Raw genomic sequence first — 25249 nt, 5'->3', positions numbered from 1 at the left:
TGGGGAGCTCTGAGCTGTGCCCTGCCGTCCCCCCTGTTCCCAGCAGAGCAGGCTGGGCACAGAGCTGGCACAGCCCCTGCATGCCCAGTGCCTGCTCATTCCACAGCGCAGCAGTGCCAGGGAGGGCAGGAGCTCTCTGTGAGCAGGGATGTGTCCCCAAAGCCTCTCTGGGTTGGGATGGACCCGCAGCACCCTAAATCTTTTCAGGAGAGGCTGCCTGTCATCTGGCTGATTGGAGCTGCTAATGGATTGCTGCTCTAATTGCACTAGCAGTGTGACAGAGCATTCCTCAGGGATGGAGGGAGAGCTGTGGATTTATGGCACTTGGGGGAAAATGATTTGCAAGCTCAGTAAGTCTTTATTTTTCAGCTGTAACAGCTAAAGGTTGATTATTCCTTCAGTGGGCACAAAGGCTGGATGTGGCTGGGTGTTGTAGTGTCCAGAAAGAGGATTCAGTCTCCTCCTCCACCCTAAAATGCTGGGATATCCCCCTTCACCAGGAATATTGTGTGACCCTTTCCACCTCAGCACATCTCCAGCAGCCTCATGTGCAAGAGCAGTCAGTGAGCAGGAGAATAAAAATGAGCAGAGCCACTGTTCCTTCTGCTTTACCCTTCTCCCTGGTGGTTTTGGGATTGTTTTTAGCTAAGCTGAATTACATTAGTTGATGAGAGAGGGAGAAATAAATAATAAATTGCGCAAAAAATGAATTCACAGGAGCCCAAAGTATAAGGGCTGTGAAGTAAGCAACAAGTCTTCAATTGCCTTGAATAATGTAATTATCTGGAAAAGCCTGTTTCTTTCAAATTGCCAAATCTGGTGTCAGCTGAACTCACTGAAGCCCCACAAGGTTCCTCTGTCTTCCAAAGGGATTTGGGTTAGATAAGGGTGGGATTGGTGATTTGTCCTCAAATGTTACATATGTGAAACTGTGGGCACAGGCCCCAAATGACCAGGCTGCTGCTCTAAGCAGTGGGAAAACAAAGAAATCAAAGGATCTTTTTAGAGAATCCCAGAATCACCAAGGCTGGAAAAGCCCTCCAAGATCGAGTCCCAGCTGTGCCCAAAGCCTCCCCTTGTCCCCAGCCCAGAGCAGAGCGTGCCACATCCAGTCCTGCCCTGGACACCTCCGGGGATGGAGACCCCACCATTCCCTGGGCAGCCCTGCCAGTGTCTGACCTCCCTTTGTGTGGTGTTTGCAGGGGGTTTAGGATGAGGGAAGAGATGAGAATGTTGACTTTGTTTTAGAAGGTTTGATTTATTATTTTATTATATATATTGTATTAAAATTATACTAAAAGAATAGAAGAAAGGATTTCATCACAAGGCTGGCAAAGAATAGAAAAAGAATGATAACAAAGGTTTGTGACTGACTGAGACAGTCTGGACAGCTGGGCTGTGATTGGCCATTAATTAGAAACAACCACATGAGACCAATCAAAGCTCTACTTGTATTTTACAGCAGCAGACAATCACTGTTTATATTTTGTTTTTGAGGTTTTTTAGCTTCTCAGGAGAAAAAATCTTAAGGAAAGGATTTTTCAGAAAATATGTCTGTGACACCCTTTCCATTAACATATTCGCCCTTTAGGAACATCTTGGTGTACAAAAAAAGATAGGAAATGGCTTTCCTCTTTCTGTATCTCTCATTCCCTCTTGCAGTTTCAGCAAGTAGGAGCTGTCAGAGCAGAACTCATTGCTCTTGGTGCTGAGCAGACAGCAGTGTTTGTGTTGGATTGTTGGGCAATATTCTGTCAATATTCCACAATATTTCTGGCAATAATCCTGTCTCCAATCAAACATTTCAAACAGAACCCAAAATTCAGTACGAGTTTGGCTCCTTTTCTGCCCCTCTCGCTGCTATTTGCAGAAGGGTGCCTGATTTTGAGTGTGATGCTGCAGCTCAGCACCCTGTGAGTCACAGTCCTGGGGCTGCAGCTTCCAGATAAGGCGCTGGCTGCCGGGAGAGCCTCGGGAGAGCGGGATCATGCGGCTGGGATGTACCAGTGCTGGCACTTGGCACACGGGCACCGCTCAGCCTGGCACCCAGAGCAGCCGGGGGTGGCCTGGCAGCAGCAGCTGCTCTGCCTCAGCCTGAGCTCTCTGACAGCAGCAAATGAGGCACTGCTCAGCACACACCAGTACAAACTAGTGTGGGCACTGGGTGCCCAGCACAGGGGTCTGTTCTGCTCAAATTCCCTCACTGAGCTGGGCTGGAGCACCCGAGTGACTAAAAAGCCAGCAATGCCCCAGGGCTGCCCAGGTGGGTAGGAGGTGCCTGGGCTGTGCCAGCCCCGTGTGACACAGCCCCAGGGCACTGCTGGGGCACCTCCCGGGCTGGGGACAGCTCTGGGACAGGAGGGACCCTGAGGGAGCTGCAGCGGGGCCAGGGAAGGGAACGGAGCAGGGAACGGCTGCAGAATCCCTGAGGGAGCCGGGCCGGGGCTGCAGAATCCCTGAGGGAGCCGGGCCGGGGCTGCCGAATCCCTGAGGGAGCCGGGCCGGGGCTGCAGAATCCCTGAGGGAGCCGGGCCGGGGCTGCAGAATCCCTGAGGGAGCCGGGCCGGGGCTGCAGAATCCCTGAGGGAGCCGGGCCGGGGCTGCAGAATCCCTGAGGGAGCCGGGCCGGGGCTGCAGAATCCCTGAGGGAGCCGGGCCGGGGCTGCAGAATCCCTGAGGGAGCCGGGCAGGGCTCACCTGGAGCACAGGAGGATCCCCAGGGATCTTTTCCCTCTCTGGAATTCCCTGCCAGGAGGGCACAGCCGGGGGGTCGGGCTCTGCTCGCAGGGAACAGGGACAGGAGCAGAGGGAACGGCCTCAGGCTGGCCCAGGGCAGCTCAGGGGGGCACAGCAGGAATTTCCCCATGGAAAGGGGCTCAGGGACTGGGAGGTGTCTGGGTGAGGCCTGGCCCAGCGCTGTGAGTTCCCTGCTCTCTGCTCCATCCCCGAGGAGGCAGAAGGAAGAGCAGGATGTGCAGCTTCCCAGCTGGGAAGAGCTGAGCTGCTGCCAGCTCCTGATGCCACTGCTCAGCCTGGGCATGCTGCGCTTGTTCCAGCTCAGGATCTTGAACTCTGCATCTTCCCAGCCCTTCCCAGCTCTCCCTGGGTGTGGGCTGTCCCAGAAGGAAATTTCTGCTGTGTTTAAAATCACAGCTGGGGGTGAAGCTCCTGTTGGCAAATCCTGTTCTTGGCCTGGAGCAAATCTGCCTTTCCCCGAATGAGTATGGAACAAGGAAAGAGCACAGGGTCACCAGTGGTTCTGAGCCAGCAGAATCTGGGTGGATGTGGATCCACAGGGATGGATGTGGATCCACAGCAGTGGCCATGTATTCACAGCAGTATTTAAGAATATGTGACCTTACATGGACAGTAAGAATATTGAATTCTACAGTGTCTGTGCTGCAGGATATAAATCAATGTAAGAAAAAAAAAAAAAGAATAAGGATATAATGCTGTAGAGTGGCTCTGTTGGAACACACAGAGCCACAGACTGATCAGGAGTAAATATTCTTTGTTTTGCAAGGTTAAAGCTCTGTTTTTCCACTGGCCCCAGTGGGATGCTGGAGTCAGGCTGGTCTCTACAAAGAGAAGAGCCACTCCACACTTCAGGGCTTGCCAGGTTTCCTGAAAATGTCCAAAAAATGGCAAAAATCCAACTGTGGCAGCACCTTCTTTTCCCCCAGCAGCTCTCTGCTGCTGCCTGAACATGCTGCTTTCATGTCATATCAATACAGAGCTGTTGAGCAGCTTTAATAATGTCATTTTTGCCACTTTTCCCCCCTGGAAGCCCAGAAGAAACCTCTGTGTGAATGGGAACAAGCTCTTACACAACAGAGCATATTCGTGGGGAGGGATGATTCAAACCAAGCTTTATAATTCCTTAATTATATTTGATGTGACCTAACCCTTGACAATCCTGAGTCTGAGGCTGTCAAACAGGATGTGAATATTATAAAGACTTTTGGACAGTGCCCAGAGCTGAGCTGGATTTTTACTGTGTCAGTAAGAAAGTGAAGGAGAGAGGTTTTCTCAGCATTTTTGTCTATGTAAAAATCACTCCAAAAATACAAAGAAACCAATTACATGTAAAGTATTTTCAGAATTTGACTGGGAGGGGTTTTCTGCTTGTTACCTCAGTGTTTTCTCAGTGAGCTGGCTTTCCTTTCAGGGCTCAGCAGATTCGTACACGAGCAGACCCTCAGACTCTGATGTGTCTCTGGAAGAGGACAGGGAAGCAATCCGCCAGGAAAGGGAGCAGCAAGCAGCCATCCAGCTGGAGAGGGCCAAGGTGTGTGCTGCTCACTGACCATGGAGGATCTTCTGCCTGCTGGTGACATCCACACTTCTTCTGAAATGCCTGGGCAGTTCAGTCAGAGTATCTGCAGAGAAGGTGTTTGGGGAACTTGGTGTAAATCCTCCTCTAAATGGGGATGTTCTCCAGGGAGCTGAGCTCTGCTGGCCTGGGTGAAATTATTAGGGCTGCATTTTTATGGATGAGAAGTTCCCAGTGTTTTTGATGGTTTTTTTTCTGTTTGTAGTCCAAACCAGTAGCGTTTGCTGTCAAGACCAACGTGAGTTACTGTGGGGCTCTGGATGAAGATGTTCCTGTCCCAAGCACTGCCATCTCCTTCGATGCCAAGGACTTCCTCCACATTAAAGAGGTAAAACCCAGGAAAAGGGGATGGGAAAGGGCTTTCTACAGGCCAAGGGCTTTGATTTGAACAGCTGAGCCTTATCCAGGAGGGCACAGTGAGGATGAGCTGGTTCTTCATCCCTCCTGGAGTTCCTGCACCCTGGGGTGCTTATCCTGCCCTTTTGCAACACTTGGTGTTACCAACATGTTGGAAGTTCATCACACAGGAAGGAAATAATGCCCTTTATTATTGGAGTGAGCTGGGAGGAGGAAAGTTAATTATTGCACTGAGGAGAATAGCAGGAACTCCATCCCAGGGCTCAGGGAATAGGAAGTACATCCCACCCTTTATTACAGTGGTGGGTTCAGATTCTTTTCATCAGAGACAGTTTGTGGTGGATCAGAGATGGTGCCGGAGAAAGGGATTCCATGGAGCAGCACCAGGTCATGCCAGGTCTTCAGAAAAACACCAGATAGGCTCCCTTCCAGAGAGGAAGTAACACTTAGGATAATGCAGTAAGCAAAGAAAATCCTGAAGAGGACAGATGCAAAAATAAGGGAAAAAATGGAATAAATGAGCCCTGAGTATGGGCTTTGGTAGAGAAAATTGCATTTTATTGCATGCTGAGCATATTTTATGCAATTTTTTATCTGAAGTGAGCCCTCCACATTTGCATAACCCCCTGTTGTGCTGTGGATTGGTACAGAGGCTTGCAGCTTGCAAAAGCACTTTTTCATCTCTGCATTTTGGGTTTATTTTGGGGTGTTCAGTGCTCATCTGCGTCTTTCTTTGAACACGTGTTCATCATCACTCCAGAGCACTGATCTCCCTCAGACAGAGCACATTCAGGAGGAAAACACCTGCTGCTGCCCCTCCTCTGGTGCTGGAGCAGGGAATTGCTTCACACCCCCTCTCCCTGACAGGGAAAGGCAGTAAATTCCCTTTTTCCAGTTTTTAATCTTGCTTTTCCTGGACGTAGCCACCTTTATTGTCAGGGCACTGATTGAGTTGCACACTCCAAGCTCCTGTCATGCTGCCCTGTACATTTTTGCAGACAAGTGTCCCAAATCCATGCCTTGGCATTCCATGAGTTATGTCCCAAGGTCTAAAATCCCAGGATCACACTGCCACATGAGCTGGAAACCATCTGGGTGCTGGTGTTTGTCAGTTCAGCCTGCCTGGAGCTGGAGCTCAGCAGGATTTGGGGAATGGCTCCCCATGCTGCAGAGAGGCTTGGCAGGATTTGTTTTTTCAGTGATTCCAGGATTTGGAATGTTGCTGAGCTGGGTACAGAGTCAGGTCACCCTCTGGCAGTGAGTGAGGAGCTGCTATTTTCAGGCTGTGTCCTGTATGTCTCATCTGTCTCCTCCAAACTATACATTGTGTGCCTGCCTAAAGGATGAAATGGCAACAATTCCTGACAGAGCAGAAGGAACCATGGGCATGGCAGCCAGGGGAGGGAACGTGCTCCTCCCACACACAGACTAACAGAGGGGAGGGGATGACCTAATGCAGATAAATCCGAGTTCCTCACTGCAGCCTTGGCATTTGTGTGTTCAGGTGCTCTCAGCACAGCCCAGACTGCTTTGGGATGGAAGGGACCTTGAATGGGCAGGGACATTTCCACTGTCCCAGGTGCTCCAAGCCCTGTCCAGCCTGGCCTTGGGCACTGCCAGGGATGCAGGGGCAGCCCCAGCTGCTCTGGGCACCTGTGCCAGGGCCTGCCCACCCTCACAGGCAGGAATTCCTCCCCAGAATCCCATCCATCTCTGCCCTCTGGCAGTGGAAGCCATTCCCTGTGTGCTGTCCCTCCATCCTTTGTCCCAAGTCCCTCTCCAGAGGGCTGATTCTGATCCCATGTCTGGAGGCATCACTCAGAGGTCCATGAAGAAAGATTCTCATGGTCAGGCTGTGCCTTTGGAGCCAAAATGGAGCAGGCAGTGCCCTTGGAACTCGGCTTTTGTAGAGTCAGACTGGTTTGGGTTGGAAGGGACCTTAAAGCCCACCCAGTGCCACCCCTGCCATGGCAGGGACACCTCCCACTGTCCCAGGGTGCTCCAGCCTGGCCTGGGACACTGCCAGGTCTGTCCCTATTGATGTCCCACAGCCTCTCAGTTCACCGATTTCCAGCAGCAGGATGCTGAATGCTGAAGGATTTGTCTGGTTCACAGACTGGAAGTAGTTCTGTAACTTAACATACTTCAAATGAAGCTTTGCTCACTGCCACTGTGTGAATCAAGGTCAGAACAGCAGGAGGAATAAATACTTAGTTGGAATGATCAACTGGAACCTCTTGCCTAAATATATAAAAGAGGATAAAGAGGTTTTTCAAGGTATGAGAGTTGCATTCCCTTAGTTTTTATTACATGTTCATATTTATGATTGGGTTCATGCTCAGAAATCTAGGTTGATAAAAACCCATTTATTTTTCAGGGCTGGGTCTCTGTGTTGCAGAGCCATCCCCAGGCACTGCTGCACCTTTGACAGCAGGGCCTGGGTGTTTCTGTGTTCCTGCAGGAGCTGAAGTGCCTGCAAATGTGGAGCCAGGAGCAGGGATATCTCGAAGATGAGATCTCTGTGATGGCTTTTTCCTCGAGGCAGCAAACAAAACCCATTCACTCGTGCTGCTCTTAATGACTCCAGAGCCAGTTGTGAAAAGCAATGTTTCTTTTGAACACCGAGCTGCCTAATGAAGCAGAACAGAGGAGAGGCTTTTCAGATACTTTTCTTCAAAAGCTCTGCTGGCAGCAGCTACAACAAATCCTTTTCCACTCCAATATCTACCAGGATCCTGCTTTTCATTTTGCCATCATTAGGGACAGACCAGACTTTCAATAAAGCAGAAGAATTTATGTTACTAAAGGTCAATGATAAAATGCTGTGCTTTAGGTATATATTGAAGTTTCTTCCTAAAGGTGAATTTCTCTTCATCTGTCATAACCTGTTAATAATATTCCTACAAATACCTGGAGAGGAGGAAGAGAAAGTGGTGATCTTTTGTCTAGACCATTAAATGTGACAAGCAATATTTGATGGGAAGCTGGAGGTGTTATTTTTGTGTTTGCTGCTGGGAGGTTGTTTGGTGGCCTCAGCCCAAAGAAATGAGTTCTGCTCATTAAATCAACCTTGAAATTAAATCAGCAAGGGCCAGGACAAGGGGAAATGGCCTCGGTGCTCTGCTCTCACACTTGAGGCTGGTTCATTATCCAGAGTGGAGTTAAGGAGTGTGGGTAACTGTTGGGAAGGATGGAAGTTGGACAGGAAAGCCTCACCAGATATATGTGCTTGGCAGAAAGATCTCTGAATGTAGAACCTGAGAACGAAATAGAGATGGAAGCAAGTTCTGATGTAGAAGAATAACAGATGTGTAAATTGAGGATTGCTGAGCCTGTCTTGCTGGATAGCTAAGAAGGGAAAGGTTATGTCAAGTTGGAAAGAGTCTTTGATAAGCTGACCACAAACAAAAAGATGTTTTTACCAAGCAGAAAGATGCCACAGGCAAACAAGACATGTCCATGTGGCAAGTAGAAAAAAGGTTTAAGAATTTTCCACTGCAAGAAAACTGAAAAACAACTTTAAGCTTAAACTGTGCCACACTAACTCGTGTGATTGATAGTACTGACCATAATATGTTAATGACAGTAATCATGATAGGCTGTAGGGAAAAGTAAAGGTATAGATTGGTTCTTATGTGTTAAGATGCTCAGCAAAGAAAAGGGTATAATGCAATGGAGCCAAAATTAAAGGGTTTTCAGGCTTGGCTGCAGCTGGGGCTGACAGGCTCTGTCACCCGTGACCCTGGGCTGCTGTACCAGCTGTAACAGTTCGTTACCTCCTCTTGGAGGTGACAAAGGGAGGGAACTGGGGAGCTGAGTGGGCAGGAGCCTTGCTGTGTTGCAGAAATACAACAACGACTGGTGGATAGGGAGGCTGGTGAAGGAGGGCTGCGAGATCGGCTTCATCCCGAGCCCGCTGCGCCTGGAGAACATCCGCATCCAGCAGGAGCAGAAGAGGGGCCGCTTCCACGGGGGGTGAGCACAGCCTGCCCTTGCCAAGCACCCCAAGTCCTCCCTCAGGCCAGGCAGTACTTCCAAAGGTCACCTGCTGCTGCTGACTGCAGGGCATTTGCAGTGTTGGGTCTGGGATCCCCGCTGCACGTGCGGATTTGTGGGGAGCGGGAGATGTTGGTGATGAGAAACAAAATGGGTTTGACTCAGGAAAGAGCAGTGAGGGATAATGACAGGAATTTCTGAGAGTTCTGTGTGCTCGTGGCCTTAAGTCAGCTTGGGCTCAAAGTCTCCCAGATTTTTCCCAGCTTTTCTTCTTTTTTCTTCCATTTTTCCTTTTTTCTCCATTTTGGCCTGTGGTGGTGTTCACAGGGATCCCAGGATGAGGGAAGAGATGAGAATCTTGACTCCACGTTCCAGAAGGCTGATTGATTATTTTATGATATACATTATATTAAAATAAAATTATATATTAAAACTATACTAAAAGAGTAGAAGGAAGGATTTCATCAGAAGGCTGGCAAGGAAAGGAAGGAATGATAATAAAATCTTGTGACTGACCAGCGAGTCTGAGCCAGCTGACTGTGATTGGACATTAATTAAAAACAACCAACATTGACCAATCACAGATGCACCTGTTGCATTCCACAGCAGCAGATAACCATTGTTTACATTTTGTTCCTGAGGCCTCTCAGCTTCTCCAGAGAAAAAACCTAAGGAAAGGATTTTTCAGAAAATATCATGGCTACTTTGGCCCAAACCAGACTTTGTAAGATCAGCTTTGCCATCCTTTATTCTTCAGCTTCCAGCCTGAGGTTTTTGAGTCTCCACCCTGCCAGACCTGGAGATTGCAAATCCCTGGAAAAAGGTCTGGGATTTAAACCTGGGAAATGTTTTAAGAATAGTTGAACAGCATCCAAATTTCTTCTATAACTTTTGACACAACTTCAGGGGCAGCCAGTGGGTCTCAATATACAGAGAAATTACTGAGTTCAGTGACATGCTCCTGGATTTGTATGATAAAATTCCATATTATAATGATAAAACAGTTAATATTTAGCTTTTTTAGTTAGAGTCATTTATATTGGTATGATCCTGTGATTCCTCATGGGACAATTGCTCCCCAAAACCCCCCACATTTTGGGGTGCCTGCTGTTAATGGGGTCTTTCTGCTGCTGCAGGAAATCCAGTGGGAATTCTTCTTCCAGCCTTGGAGAGATGGTCTCTGGCACATTTCGAGCCACACCTACAGCCACAGGTAAGGCAGGATTTATTCAAGGAAACCCTTGCTAATAATTCTGTCTAGAAACCCTACATGAGAAATGCAGGTTATCCCCTTTGCTGAGTTACTGAGGTGTTTTCTAACAAAGTGCTTGTATGCACAGGGCAGGAGGACAGCTATTCCCAGCCTGCAGGAGTTGCTGAGGGCTGAGAAAAATCCTTGGGAACAGTGGCAGCTGCCCCAGTGTAATGCACAGATTGTCCAGTTTAATATATTATATAGAATGCCCAGTTTAATGCATGGATTGCCCAGTTTAATGCACAGATTGTCCAGTTTAATGTATAGAATGCCCAGTTTAATATATATAATGCCCAGTTTAATATATATAATGCCCAGTTTAATGCAGACTGCCCAGTGCCCATTTTAATGCACAGATTGCCCAGTTTAATATATATAATGTCCAGTTTAATATATATAATGCCCAGTTAAATTCACAGATTGTCCAGTTTAATGCAGATTGCCCAGTTTAATGCACAGATTTCCCACCTTAATGTAAAGAATGCCCAGTTTAATGCCCAGATTGCCCAATTTAATGCAGATTGCCTAGTTTAACATATATAATGCCCAGTTAAATGCACAGATTGCCCAGTTTAGTATATATAATGCCCAGTTTAACATATATAATGCCCAGTTAAATGCACAGATTTCCCAGTGTAATGTATAGAATGCCCAGTTAAATGCACAGATTTCCCAGTGTAGTCAGGCCTGAGCAGAGGGAGGTGCTCAGACAGAAATCAAAGTGCTTTGGCAAAGGGATTTCTGCTTGCCTGGGTGTGTTTTAACCAAGTTCTCATTTGGTCTTCTAGCAAAACAGAAACAAAAAGTGGTAAGTAATGCTTTTGTTTGCATTTTATTTCCTCCAAATTCATCATTGCCAGGATTTCCCTGTGGGTTTGTTTGCCTGATGATCTGAAGGGTTGTTTTTTCCCTCTAGACAGAACATATTCCCCCCTATGACGTAGTGCCATCAATGAGACCTGTGGTGTTGGTGGGCCCATCACTCAAAGGCTATGAGGTATGGACTGAGGTGTTTGCAATTAATTCAACTTTCATTATCTCTGATCATCCTCAGTAGTTCTGTGTGTGGCTCAGTGCAACTGGTTTATGATAATTTCAAGTGATTTAGCTTAAATAATTGCCAAAATGTTCTGTAAGAGCTGAGGGTTACTTGTGACTTGTGCTGTTTTAAACACAGTGCAAATCCATTCTTTTCAGTGCACTCATTCCTGATTAAATCTAGTAAAAAAGAGAATTTGTGTCTGCTACAAGAAGTCAAATTAATGAGCTGGACTCTACACATGAAAAATGTTCATCAAACCAGCCCATGCTTTGAACTTAATTAGCAAAACATTTGAAGGAGCTTCCTTGTTGATCTCCTTTTTTCACTTTATTAATAAATTCAGATATTTTGCAAAGGAACCTTTAACCCTCCTAAAAGATTGCCCAGGTGGGAGTGGGCAGGATAACGTGCCCAGATAACCAGGACAGCCTTTTTTGGGCTGCTGCAGGTTCAAGTGAGCATTTACCTCGTGCTAAAACAAGCAGAGACTTTAGCAGGGCAATTCAGGGAGCTCAGCCATCTGGGAAGTGCTGAACCGGGAGCTAAATGAACATAAAATCAAAGATACACTTCATTAAGCTTAATTAATGTTGTCAGTAATTGATAGGATATTATTAAACATATTGGAATGGTTCTTTTGGGGAGGTGGCAGCCCTGGCATATTGCAGTGTTCTGGCTTTGTTTATATGTGAGAGTGGCTGGAGGTGCAGCTCAGCAGAGCAGGTACTTCATGTTCTGCTCTCTGCCTTTTCACTTGATGGGGAAGTTTTCTGACAGGAGTAAATTCCCTCTGTGCTGCACCACAGATCAATTTACCTCTCGAGTTTGGAGGGGAGAGAGGCTGTTTGTTCACAAAAACCTCTTCAAATCTGCCACCCTGTCTCTTTTTTTGAATAAAACAACACCAAACACAACACCTTGGACATATAAATGTGTGGAAATGGTAACACAGAATATTAATTTCAATAATAAAAATACTTGATCTTACTTGGGGGAATTTATTTTGGCTGTTTTTTCCTGGCTAAATGCTGAAGGAATCAGTTGGAAGGAGGAAAATAAACTGGCAGAGAGGCCTGGGGGCTTCGATGAAGCTGCTGCCTGGCCTGGCAGATAAAAATTGTCAGCCTGAGCTGTCCTGCAAAGGACAAGGAGCTGCTCAGTAAATCAGAGGAAACTCCAGGGATTTATTGCTGAGTGCTGTGGTGGCAGGATGTGGCACTGGGATGGTTCTGCCCAGCAAGGGTGTGGATTGTTGGCTGTGTGCCTGCCTTCTACTCACCTCTTTCCTTCCTTTTGGCTTCTTTCTCTCCCTGTCCATCCCCCTGCTCAATCTGCTCCCCTCTGCCAAGGTGACAGACATGATGCAGAAAGCTCTCTTTGACTTCCTGAAGCACAGGTTTGATGGGAGGTGAGAAACTCTGTCCTTCTCATGCTGCTTTGCCCATGTGTTACTAACATTTCAGTCAATTATTTTATTTTTTTTTTAATGCCAGAGGGTTTGCTGCATGATCAGAGCTGATTTTCTGGCTTTGTGTCACCACTGAAGAGTGGGACACAGCTCATGTGTTACTAGGGGTGCACATGTCTGCATTTCTGCCATGGCTGGGCTAGGATTTCTTAGTTCAACACAAGAATTCTGTCTCAGTGTCTTCCCTAAGAAAAATCAGCTCTAAAATATTCCTTTTATGAGATTTGATTTTGACTGCATTAAGTAGGCAAAAATACTGAAAAGGGTGGTTGGAAGAAGGAAATGCTGAGGAATAAAGCCCAGAAAAAGAATTGTAAGGAGGGTTCATCTTCATCTGGAGCATTTCCTGGTGAGCTGTAGGGGATATTTGGGATTCCCTTGCTGGGAGCACAGGTTTGGTCATGGCATCCCCTCAGTCCTTGGAGGTGCCTGCTGCATCTTTGGGGTGTTCTGCCCTTCCCAGTCAGTTCAGATATTCCAGCTGGGAAAAGAGGTTCTGGTAACACCTAACACTGAGTCAGGTTTGAAATACCCAAACCACCAGGGCAGGGAAAAGGATGTTCTGTGGAAGAGCTGCAGCAGGATTTATGGATTTTAGGAGTGAGGAGGTGGCAGTGCTGAACCGGTCCATGAGCAGCTCACAGAGAACATTTAATGATCAACCTCTGTGCAAAGCCTCTCCTCTCCTGGCCTGTCCTGAGCTGCTCAGCTCAAGTGATTTTCTGGAAGTGCTGATTCCCTTAGCAGTATTGGCAGCTGGATCAGGTGGGAGTGTGAAATTCCAGCAGAGGAGAGCTCAGTGCCACCAGCAGCCTGGCACCATTGATTTTAGCTCTGAGGAACTCAGGAAAAAGCTGCTTCTTGGTCCTTCTGCCAACTTCTATGGCTTTGTGGTCTTCCCCCTCCCTCCCTTTTCTTTCTTCTTTCTTTCTTTCCATCTCCTCTGCAGTTCTGGGAGAGGTCCACGTTACCAAGGAAGGAGCTGGGTGTCCAAGGAAGAGCCTTTCCAGAGGCATCAGAGAGCCCTGACTCCTTCCCTGCCCCTGAATTCCCTTGGCTTTGCCAGCTCCTTCCTCTGTAACTGCAACCTCCCCTGCTGGCCACTGAGCCCAGACCCACAGTCCATTCATTTCTGTTTTAAACTCATTTTTACCTTTGGCCTCCACTGTGTGCATTTATTTATATATTATGCAGAAAAATAACTGCACTTCTTTTTAACCCTGCAGCTGAAAATTTCACTTAGAGCTGCATAAATCTTGGATTCTCTGCAAAAGCTGCTGGTCATTCCCAGCTTGCTTTGTTTCCATTTTTCCTGCCTCCTTGGCCCATCCCAGGCCTCCTAATTGGATTTTACATAAAGGGATTGTGTGGTCTTTGCTTTGTAACATTTTGTGTCTTTCTCACTCACTGACAGATGAAGTAAATAAATTGTCCATACGTTAAAGAGGTGCAGTGAAGTTAAACTGAGTTCAGGCAGCCCAGAGAGCTCCAGTTCCTTTTCTCCTGCTCATGCCAGCCCCTGGCACAGCTCCCTGTCAGCTGGGCTGGGTTTACTCCTGGTGTAACTCTGGGGAAGAGGAAGTGCTGCCTCACTGCAGCTCCCTTGTTCTGGGTGCCCCAAGCCTCACATAACTCCCAGCATTTATGGCACTGTGTAAATTCATGCGGGAGATGAGTGAGCTGGGAGGAGGAAAGTTCATTAATGCACTAAGGAGAATGGCAGGAACTCCATGCCAGGGCTCAGGGGATAGGAAACACATCCCAGCCACCCAGCACTTCTGTTCATTTGTTCTTTAATGGTGCCAGAACTCATCTGGAAACGTGCCTGAGCGTGTTTGGTTGTGTTTGCCCTTTGCAATGGGCTGTGCCTGTGGAAATCCCACTCGTGTGTTTGTGTGTGCTGTGCTCTCCTGGCAGGATATCCATAACCAGGGTGACAGCTGACATCTCCCTGGCCAAGAGGTCAGTGCTCAATAACCCCAGCAAGAGAGCCATCATCGAGCGCTCCAACACCAGGTCCAGCCTAGGTAAGGCCCTGCCACAGCTGGGACTGGGCTGGGCTTGCACAGGGGGCAGGACAGCATGCCAGCCTTCCAGTCTGAGCTGGGAGGGACCCACAGCATCATGGATCAGCTGCTGGCCCTCACAGACACCCCAGAACCCCACCCTGGCATCCCTGAGCGCTCTCCAAGCTCTCCTAGAGCTGTTGGGAATGTGCAGTGCCCAGCACCCTCTGGGGAAGAGCCTTGCCCTGAAATCCAGCCTGACCCTGCCCTGGCTCAGCTCCAGCCATTCCCAAGATCAGATCTCAGCAGAGGTGCAGATTTAAATGTGTCTGCAGCATTTTACTGCACAATCCTGAGCTGGCCTCTCGGCTCCTCCTCCTTCCTCTGCTTTTAATTCCACATACGAGCAGCCAAAGAGCTTTCACTTGTCCAGCCAAGGAAATGTCATTCCTGACCCTGGGACCAGTTGTGTGTTTAATTTTGAGCAGTCACAGCTGAATTTTGCTGTCTGGCTGTGAGGCTTTGGGTCCTGCTCCTCTCCTCAGTGTCAGGACTGCTGGGGAACAGTAGCCCGAGGAATTTTTATTTGGACTCCATGATCCTCGAGGTCTTTTCCAGCCTTGATGGTTCTGTGATTGTGTGATTCTTCCTTCCACAAGGGTGGAAATCTGTGTATCATTTGCATTCCAACATCCTGCTCTCTGGGACACCTTCCCAGGATCTGACAGGAGTTGGGTTTGGTAAAAAAAAACCCCAAATTCCAAATCTCTGCCATCCTGAGTGAGTGCTTGCCCTAGAGGTACAGGTAACAGGTTATTTCATGAGTCTGTGACAGTAAGAGGGTGAGGGTTTTCATCCCAGTGGTTTCAGCTGCTTTGTTTTCCTTTGCAGCTGAAGTGCAGAGTGAGATTGAAAGAATCTTTGAGCTGGCCAGGTCCCTACAGCTGGTTGTCCTGGATGCAGACACTATAAATCACCCTGCACAGCTTATCAAGACATCTCTAGCACCAATTATTGTCCATGTGAAGGTGTCCTCTCCAAAGGTAATTCCTCACCTGAAGATCCAGGAGGGAGCTGGAGGGCAGGGTGGGAATGGGCAGTGTGGAATCTGTACCTGAAAAGGAGAAAAAGTGACATAAAGCACTGCTGGTGTGCTACAGTCCATCCAGCAATCCAGATAATTCTCTATAAATATAATTTCCACACTTCTCTATTGTCACAAATAACTTAGGACTTAAAGTGGGATAAAGCAGAAATGCAATTGAAATTTTTCAAGGGCTCAAACATGATCCAGAGGGAAATGTTCCCAGTTGTCACAAGGGTTATCACAAAGGTTTGGGATGTTCAAGGGCAGCGTTTTATGGAGAGTTTCTGCCCTTGGTAATCCCTCAGGGGGATGTCAGGCTGAGCTCTAGGGAGATCAATGATCCTGAAATTCACCTTCTGCCCTTTCCTGCTGGCAGGTCCTGCAGCGACTGATCAAGTCCAGGGGGAAGTCACAGAGCAAACACCTCAACGTCCAGTTGGTGGCAGCTGATAAACTTGCACAATGCCCCCCAGTAAGTACAGAGCAGAGGCTGAAGGGCTCCTGCTTGGTGGAATTCTGCTGATCCCTGTGCAGAGCTGGCTCCATCCATTACCACTCCCTGGTGCTGCTCACACGGCCCTGCACTCGTGAGGCACAAAGGGCTGCAGACTTTCATCCTGCCTATCTCCTGCCCTGGGTTTGTTTTGGTCTTTGGCAGGGTGACAGGGCAGGAGTGACGTGGAGGGGACAACAAATCTGCTCATTAGCAAATTACATCATCTGTGGAGCTGCAGCTCCCAGAGGGACAAAGTCTGGCTTTGGAGAGGCCTCCTCTCCCTGCACAGGAGTGTGTGGAAAGGGAAGGGGAGTGAGCAGGCATGTGAGCCCTGCTCCTGATCCTGCAGGCCATCCAGTCCCCTCAGCAGAGCACAGCCACTGCTCTGCCAGCTCCTGATCAGAGCTCCTGCCCCTCTCCTGGAGTGCTGAATTCATTCCTGCTGATGGAGCAGAGCCTGCAGGGCCCATGGGCAGGGCTGGGGGAGAGGCTCTGCAGGGGCTTGGACAGGGCAGCTCAAACTTTTAGTTTTGAAAGGCACACCTGGTTTCTGGGACAGAGGCAGTGGAAATGGCCTTGGATGTGGCTTTGTGTGGGATCTCTGGGATGTTGGGATGGGAGTGCAGAGTGCAGCGGTGCCAGGGCAGTGACAGCCCCTCTGGGCAGCCTGTTCTTCTGCAGAGCTCAGCTGGGTTACATTTCTCACTTGGAATTTGTTACTGAGTTGTGATCTCCTAAAATGCTGCTGGGTTATTCCTGTGAGCCATCCAGGTCCCACTAACCCAGCCAGAACTGGAACTGTCCTGGAGAGCAAACTGATCCTGTAACACACATCCCTTCCCAACTCCTGATCCCTGTAACACACATCCCTTCCCAACTCCTGATCCCTGTAACACACATCCTTTCCCAACTCCTGATCCCTGTAACACACATCTCTTCCCAACTCCTGATCCCTGTAACACACATCTCTTCCCAACTCCTGATCCCTGTAACACACATCTCTTCCCAAGCTGAGCTGTGGAACTGGAGTGCAGCTGCCCCTGTTTGTGGTGTTTGCCCTGAGCTCACACACAGAAGAGCCCTCTGCACACTGTCCTGTGTGAAAGGTGTTTCCTCTGGCACCTGCACACAGAACCCTGGGAGTTTCACAGCCTTTTTTTGCCCTTTCTTCGGTGATTTCCTCTCACTCAGCTTCACTTTGCTCACATCAGCTGAAATGAGAGAAGTCACCAGAGCAGCTGTGGCTGCCCCATCCCCTGGAGGTGTCCCTGGACAGGGCTTGAAGCACCCTGGGACAGTGGAAGGTGTCCCTGCCCATGGCAGGGGGTGGATGGGATGAGATGGTTTTAGGTCCCTTCCAACCCGTGGGATTCCTAAATTCCATTACATAATCCATGTGGGGTGCACTGGGGCACTGGGATTGTCCATCCCCAGATTACTGAACTCTGCCTCAACACTGGGCCTGGAATTGCACTGCAGTGCTGGAGGCCTCACCTGGACCAGAAAAGCCTCTCCAAATGTCAGTGCCAGGTTCCAGCCTTGAGCCCAGCCCTGCTCTGAGGCTGTCTGCAGCCTGCCCTGCCCAGGAGCTGCTCACAGAGAGCTCAGCACTTTGCGCTGGTGATGGGCAGGAAACGGGGGCAGTGCTGACTTCGAGCTCTCCCAGGGAGCTGACAGTCTGGCCTGGCTTGAAATTAAACTTGGCCCAGGGTTTAATTAAGCAGAAGTTCATTGCTGAAAGCAAAGGCACTACTCCCTCTCCTGCTCATCCCTTCTGCAGCTCAGATTCCTGCAAGAGGAGAATTTGGAGTGTTGGTTTAAAGGGAAGGTCCTTGCTCAGGATGCACTCCTCACTCTGTTCCTCTGCTGAGAGCCAGCCATAAGGAATGAGCTGGGGCTGCTTGTCTAGACACTGTAAAAATAGCTGGGCATATTTGAGCTCAGGAACTGCTTTCATTATTAATTCCTTGCTAATCTGCCCCTGATTGCTGCTGTAGCCAGCCTTGGGCACTGCAGGGCACAGGAACATTGCAGGACAGGAGGAATATTGCAGGGCACAGGAACATTGCAGGGCTCCATGAACATTGCAGGGCTCCATGAACATTGCAGGGCACAGGAACATTGCAGGGCACAGGAACATTGCAGGACAGCAGGAATATTGCAGGGCTCCATGAACATTGCAGGGCTCCATGAACATTGCAGGGCACAGGAACATTGCAGGGCACAGGAACATTGCAGGGCACCAGGAACATTGCAGGGCTCCATGAACATTGCAGGGCTCCATGAACATTGCAGGGCACAGGAACATTGCAGGGCACCAAGAACATTGCAGGGCACCAGGAACACTGCAGGGCACCAAGAACATTGCAGGGCACCAGGAACATTGCAGGGCACAGGAACATTGCAGGGCACAGGAATATTGCAGGATACAGGAACATTGCAGGGCACAGGAACATTGCAGGGCACAGGAACATTGCAGGATACAGGAACATTGCAGGGCACAGGAATATTGCAGGGCACAGGAACATTGCAGGGCACAGGAACATTGCAGGGCACAGGAATATCGCAGTGTTTAATTTAAATATTTTCCAAAGCAAAATATACATAAGCAAACCACATTTTTTTAAATTTCTAATTTAAGTGTTTTAATTGATAACTTCTTCCACAAGTGAGTGATGGACTGGAATGTGTGGTGCCTCAACATGTGGGTGAATAGCAAAAGAGTAAAAGCAGTAAATAAAGAGAGGAGCAAAAGAAGAGCAATAAACAGTGAACTGCACCAAGGGATGCAGTGTTAGGAATATTCTGATTACAAGGAAACTCCTCCTTGCTGGCAGAGGAGGAAACTTTTCTCTGCTGTGCTGGGAGGAGAGAATAAATGAAAAAATGAAGAAAAACTGCTTTATCATTTTAAATCTTATTCTGAGAGCTGCAAAAACAGGTGGAAGAGAGCAGCCTGTGGTTGGTGCTGGTTGCCCTTTACACCCACAGCACCTGCACTTATTTGCCATTTCCTGTGCTGTTCTCACAGTATTTTGCAAAGTTAAGATTAGAGATGAGATAGGAAGTTGAACTGCTGAAAATAGGGTTGTGTTTCTCTCGAGGGGCTCTGCTGGTTCTGGCAGGCTGGAGGACAGGCAGGGATGGAGGTGGTTTCAGCCAGCACACGGAGGAGGTGTCTGGAGAGTTCCCTGAGGCAGGAATGCTGCTGCTGTCAGGACTGCCTGCTGCCTTCTCTGCTGGGGGAATGGCTTTAGGGGCATCAGCACTGGAAATGAATAAATAAATTGAAGAGTTTTGTGCCCTGGAGCAAAACAGGGCTCATGCAACACCCAGGGACAGTGCCAGGGCTCATGCAAAACCCAGGGAGACAACTCTTGAGGGCTTTGGCTCTTGGTCACCTTCTAGAAATACTTGTACCATTTTCTGTACTAGACACAGAATCATGGGATGGTTTGGGTTGGAAGGGAAGTTGAGGATCACCTAATTCCTTCCCCTGCCATGGGCAGGGACACCTTCCACTGTCCCAGGCTGCTCCAAGCCCCATCCAGCCTGGCCTGGGACACTGCCAGGGATCCAGGGGCAGCCCCAGCTGCTCAGGGGCTCACCTCCCTCCCAGGCAGGAATTGCTTTGCAGTGTCCCATCCCTCCCTGCTGCGTTCCAGTGTTCCATCCGTGCCCCCTGTCCCTGCCTGCTCTTACAGGAATCCCCCTCCATGCCTCCAGCACCCTCCCCTCTGCCCTGCCCTGATTCCCCTTCACTGGCCAGCTCCAAGGCTGTGACGGGCAGTGTGTGCCACCCCAGTGTGTGCCCCCCCCAATGTGTGCCACCCCCGTGTGTGCCATCCCCCGGTGTGTGCCACCCCCACTGTGTGCCACCCCCCAGTGTGTGCCACCCCAGTGTGTGCCACCCCAGTGTGTGCCACCCAAGTGTGTGCCACCCCCGTGTGTGCCACCCCCATTGTGTGCCACCCCCAGTGTGTGCCACCCCAGTGTGTGCCACCCCCCGTGTGTGCCACCCCCCAGTGTGTGCCACCCCCGGTGTGTGCCACCCCAATGTGTGCCACCCCCGTGTGTGCCACCCAAGTGTGTGCCACCCCCGGTGTGTGCCACCCCCGTGTGTGCCACCCCCAGTGTGTGCCACCCCCGGTGTGTGCCCCCCCCCAATGTGTGCCACCCCAGTGTGTGCCCCCCCCAGTGTGTGCCCCCCCCGGTGTGTGCCACCCCCGGTGTGTGCCACCCCCAGTGTGTGCCACCCCCCGTGTGTGCCCCCCCCCAATGTGTGCCACACCCGTGTGTGCCCCCCCCAGTGTGTGCCACCCCAGTGTGTGCCACCCCCAGTGTGTGCCCCCCCCGGTGTGTGCCACCCCCGGTGTGTGCCACCCCCACTGTGTGCCATCCCCCAGTGTGTGCCACCCCCCGTGTGTGCCCCCCCCAATGTGTGCCACACCCGTGTGTGCCATCCCCCGGTGTGTGCCCCCCCCAATGTGTGCCCCCCCCGGTGTGTGCCCCCCCCAATGTGTGCCACCCCCAGTGTGTGCCCCCCCCCAGTGTGTGCCACCCCAGTGTGTGCCACCCCAGTGTGTGCCACCCCCGTGTGTGCCCCCCCCAGTGTGTGCCACCCCCAGTGTGTGCCACCCCAGTGTGTGCCCCCCCCAGTGTGTGCCACCCCCCGTGTGTGCCCCCCCCAGTGTGTGCCACCCCAGTGTGTGCCCCCCCCAATGTGTGCCACACCCGTGTGTGCCATCCCCCGGTGTGTGCCCCCCCCAATGTGTGCCCCCCCCCGGTGTGTGCCCCCCCAGTGTGTGCCCCCCCCAGTGTGTGCCACCCCCCGTGTGTGCCCCCCCCAATGTGTGCCACCCCCAGTGTGTGCCCCCCCCAGTGTGTGCCCCCCCCGGTGTGTGCCACCCCCAGTGTGTGCCACCCCCGTGTGTGCCCCCCCCAGTGTGTGCCCCCCCCGGTGTGTGCCACCCCCGGTGTGTGCCACCCCCAATGTGTGCCACCCCAGTGTGTGCCACCCCCAGTGTGTGCCCCCCCCGGTGTGTGCCACCCCCGGTGTGTGCCACCCCCAATGTGTGCCACCCCCCAGTGTGTGCCACCCCAGTGTGTGCCACCCCCATTGTGTGCCACCCCCAGTGTGTGCCACCCCCCGTGTGTGCCCCCCCCAATGTGTGCCACACCCGTGTGTGCCATCCCCCGGTGTGTGCCCCCCCGGTGTGTGCCCCCCCCAGTGTGTGCCACCCCAGTGTGTGCCCCCCCCAGTGTGTGCCACCCCCGTGTGTGCCACCCCCGTGTCCCCGGCCGTGACCACGCTGTGTCCCCTGTGCCCAGGACATGTTTGACGTGATCCTGGACGAGAACCAGCTGGAGGACGCGTGCGAGCACCTGGCCGAGTACCTGGAGGCGTACTGGAGAGCCACGCACACGTCGAGCGCCGCGCCCATGACGCCCCTGCTGGGCAGGAGCCTGGCCCCGGCCGCGCTGTCCCCGTACCCCGCCGCCATCTCCGGCCTGCAGGTAGGAACGGGCCCCGGGCCGGCAGCAGCGCCTGGGGCTGCCCGGGCTGCCGGGGGCTCTGCCGGGCCCCGGGGAGGAGGCAGCGCCTCTGGGAATCGGTGCTCTGCCTTTAGTGGGAACCACGCCATTTCCTAGCCGGCAGGCAGCTCTGTTGTGATCCCTTTTATTCTACCCTCGTAACTTCACCAAACCTTGGCTTATGGGTGGAAAAGCTTGTTCTTTGAGTGTGAATAAAAGGCTGCTTTTTTTTTTTTTTTTTTTTTTTTTTACCCATTGAAAAAAATTGTGACCCTTTTTTTCCACAGGGATAGCTCAGACTCGGCTGAACTTTGACACTTCAATCGTGGCATGTAAATAGTCCTTAATGAGAAGTACGTGCTTTATTAAGTTTGAAACCAGAAACGTTTGGGGCTGATAACTGGGGATGCTTGAGGGGCTCAGGAGTTGCAGGGAGCTTTAAGTCCTGCAAGTTTCAGGGTGTGTGGGACTCCAGGAGTGTCACTTGCTAATGTACGTCAGAAATAGAACTGAACAAATGACGTTTAATGAATAATTCACCTGACAAATGTAACAAATGTCTGCTCTGCTTGTGGAGTGTCTGGAAGCAGGTAACAGCTTGGGAGGAAATGACTGTTGTTTGGTGTTTTCAGTTGACATCCAGCTGCCTTTGCTGTGAGTGAGCTGCACTTCCCTGAAGGTGCTTAATTCCTGCACTCACCTTTCTAAAGCCCTGCTTGGTTTTATTGGGACCAGCAAGTCACTGTCTCCTGAGTGGCTGAATGCACAAGCACTGTTCTGTTACTAATAATAACATGCACATGTAAACTGTTGTTTTCATTTTCCACTTGCCTTAAAATTTCAGTTTTCCATCCCTTCATGCCAATAAAATACCATCTGCAGAACTTTCACCTCTTCAGTTTCATTTTGAGAACTGGGTGTATCCACAGAATTTTTTTCAGGCATTTATTTCTCTCTGATCAATGGACACCAGCAATAACTGTGAAATGTTGCTCCATTTACTTAGGGAAAACTCACACTGAAGATGAAAATCACCCCTGTGCAGTGGGCTGGCTGAAGGTATGCATCACTTAATCCCCACTTCACCCGAATTCCAAAGGGTTTCGGTGGGATCAATGGTGCTGGTGCTCTGCAGAGGGGTAAATTTCTCCCGGAGTGATCCATGCCCAACCAGAGCTGCAGGTTTTCTGTGCCACCAGGGCTCAGGCCCTGCTGTTTTCCATGGGTATCTCACAGTAAGGACCTCCAGCATCCCTGCTGCCCACCAGGAGGTTTTATGCCCATTCAAACCTGTGAAGGATTTGCATCAGCTTTCACTGTGATGATGTGTGTGGTAATTAAAAGGCACTCAGGCTAATTAAACTAGCAAAGGTGCTTGTGGTGCAGGAAGATTTTATATTCCTTCTGCCCTTGGTACCTTGGGGACTGAAAAGCAAAAGCCCAAAGGCTACATAGCAGTGAGCCTGATAGAGGTGTGCTGGGACAGGCTGTCCCTGCTTCACCAATTCCACTTTGGGAGACTCCCATTTCCACCTGGCCGTGGCCTGGACTTTGGCTTGCTGAGAACTGAAAGTTCTGCCTGAGCTCCTGACTCAGGGACGTCACGAGGGTCACAGTCTGTGGCACAGATCCAGAGCAGTCAGAGAGGGCACAGGTGGCACTGCTGGCTCTGCCACACCTGATCCTAGGGAACTGCCTTCCTTAAAGGAAGAGCTCGATGCTGAGCTGAGGGCGAACAGTAAATTTGGTCTTTGCCAGAAAAATATGTATTGCTCTGAGAAGCTGAGGCTGCCCCTGGATCCCTGGAAGTGTCCCAGGCCAGGCTGGATGGGGCTTGGAGCAGCCTGGGACAGTGGAAGGTGTCCCTGCCCATGGCAGGGGAAGGAATTAGGTTATCCTCAGTTTCTCTTCCAACCCAAACCATCCTGGGATTCTCTAACTCCTTGGCACCAGTCGTTTCCCTCTGACTGGTTGGCTCTAAACACATCTAGCCTCGTTTCAGTGCCTGGATTCAACTCCTGTCGCTCAGGTTTTGGGGAGATGTGTTCCTTAGGCTCCAGGGGATTGGGGTTTCAGGTCCATTCCTGCAGGCAGTCATCCCAGTCTCACAGCAGATCAGAAGTTACCTGGGCCATCAGAGCCAGGTGTACCCAGGCCAGGTGTGTCCCATGCTGACACCCCAGGAGCTCAGCAGGCCCTGGGATGAGCACACAGCCAGGGAAGCAGGAAGGTTCCAGGAAAGCACCAGGATGCAGCCCCAAAGGTGAATTCCCACAGGGGAGGCAGAGGGGTGAGCACAGAGATAAAGCTACAATTGATGAGGGGATTGTACATCCAAACTGCTTTTGTGTCAGATAAACATGAGGATAATTCATCGTGGAATCAAGGAACCCCAGAATGGTTTGGGTTGGACAGGACCTTAAAGCCCATCCATGGGCAGGGACACCTCCCACTGTCCCAGGCTGCTCCAGCCTGGCCTTGGGCACTGCCAGGGATCCAGGGGCAGCCCCAGCTGCTCTGGCAATCCCAGCCCAGGCAGGAATTCCCAGTTCCCAGTGTCCCACCCATCCCTGCCCTCTGGCTCTGGGAGCCATTCCCTGGCTCCTGTCCCTCCATCCCTTGTCCCCAGTCCCTCTCAGCTCTCCTGGAGCCCCTTCAGGCCCTGCCAGGGGCTCTGAGCTCTGCCTGGAGCCTTCCCCAGATGAAGGCTCTGTCCCAGCCTGCCTTCCATTTCTGAAGCCCTTTGCCATAATCCCCACCAAAGCCTGGTGCTGTGAATGGGGATCCCCTGCAGGAGCTCTCCCCGGATCTGGGCTGAGGTTGCAGAGGGGTCCCTGGCTCAGGGCCCCTCTCCAGGAGCCTCCCTGGCAGCAGCAGCCCCGAGCTGTGAGCACACAGCCCTGCTCCATCCCTGCCCCGGCCCCGGCAGCCTTGGACATCAATTATTCAGGAAACAGTCGCCAGGCAGAGGCTGTAGCAGCAGGAGGAAGGTTTTATATCCCAGAGAGCAGGGGCTGGAGTTTCAGCACAGAGTTTGTCCTGAGAGATGGGTGCTGATGCTCCTCAGAGGTTTAATGTGTGGTGAAAGCAAACAAAATGCTTGTTTTAGGCTGTTTCTTCACTGTGCCATTAACTGGCAAAAAAACCATGAACTAATTTTGTTCATGTGACAAGTGAGGGGCATTGTCATTATGGGAACGTGAGGAGAGCTAAGGCTTCTAATTAATAAATTATCTCAGGAAGGGATTTTCTGTCCCCATATTTAAATACTGTGCTTCAGTTGAAAGAATTTATTATCCAATGATTTTAGCCTCTCCTTGGCCAACCATCAATGGTTTGGTCATAGGAAGGGTTTTAAATGAGGCCCAGAGCTGCACCTTTAAAAACAGCCCGAACATCTTCAGATGTTTTCCAGAACCACAGAAATGGATGCTTAGCCATTCCCTAAGCAGAGTAGCAGCGTGGATGTTCTGTTCCTGATCAGAGAAAAGTGATAAATGCTGACTACATCAGCTCACTTTTCATGCTCGGTGTAACACTCAGCAGGGCGAGGAGCTGCAGCAAGCAGAGCTGCCCGAGGCCGGCCCTGCAGCAGCCGGGCCCTGCTGGAACGGGAGAGCCGGGAGCTGCTGCGGGGCCGGGCCGGGCCGGGCCGGGCAGAGCCGGGAGCTGCT

At 50.7% G+C, this 25249-nt stretch overlaps 1 protein-coding gene across 3 annotated transcripts in view; it reads left to right on the top strand.

The window, feature by feature from the left end:
• The window catches only part of CACNB4 (calcium voltage-gated channel auxiliary subunit beta 4), a 48391-nt gene that overhangs the window by 20005 nt on the left and 3137 nt on the right, over positions 1-25249 (top strand). Inside the window, exons 2-13 of one of the 3 annotated variants that reach the window (XM_058809103.1) lie at positions 4169-4288; positions 4539-4661; positions 8535-8665; positions 9823-9899; positions 10730-10749; positions 10858-10938; positions 12333-12391; positions 14369-14478; positions 15349-15500; positions 15921-16016; positions 21372-21557; positions 22582-22634. In XM_058809103.1, the coding sequence (XP_058665086.1) occupies positions 4169-4288; positions 4539-4661; positions 8535-8665; positions 9823-9899; positions 10730-10749; positions 10858-10938; positions 12333-12391; positions 14369-14478; positions 15349-15500; positions 15921-16016; positions 21372-21557; positions 22582-22632 (1206 nt within the window). In that variant the 3' untranslated portion in view covers positions 22633-22634. Of the gene's footprint in view, positions 1-4168; positions 4289-4538; positions 4662-8534; positions 8666-9822; positions 9900-10729; positions 10750-10857; positions 10939-12332; positions 12392-14368; positions 14479-15348; positions 15501-15920; positions 16017-21371; positions 21558-22581; positions 23325-25249 lie in introns of those variants that run through there. The other 2 variants (XM_058809104.1, XM_058809105.1) reach the window with 2 other exon arrangements.

Source organism: Ammospiza caudacuta, chromosome 8 (genome assembly GCF_027887145.1).
Source record: "Ammospiza caudacuta isolate bAmmCau1 chromosome 8, bAmmCau1.pri, whole genome shotgun sequence".
Classification (NCBI taxonomy): domain Eukaryota; kingdom Metazoa; phylum Chordata; class Aves; order Passeriformes; family Passerellidae; genus Ammospiza; species Ammospiza caudacuta.
This window is presented reverse-complemented; position numbering and strand designations above follow the sequence as displayed.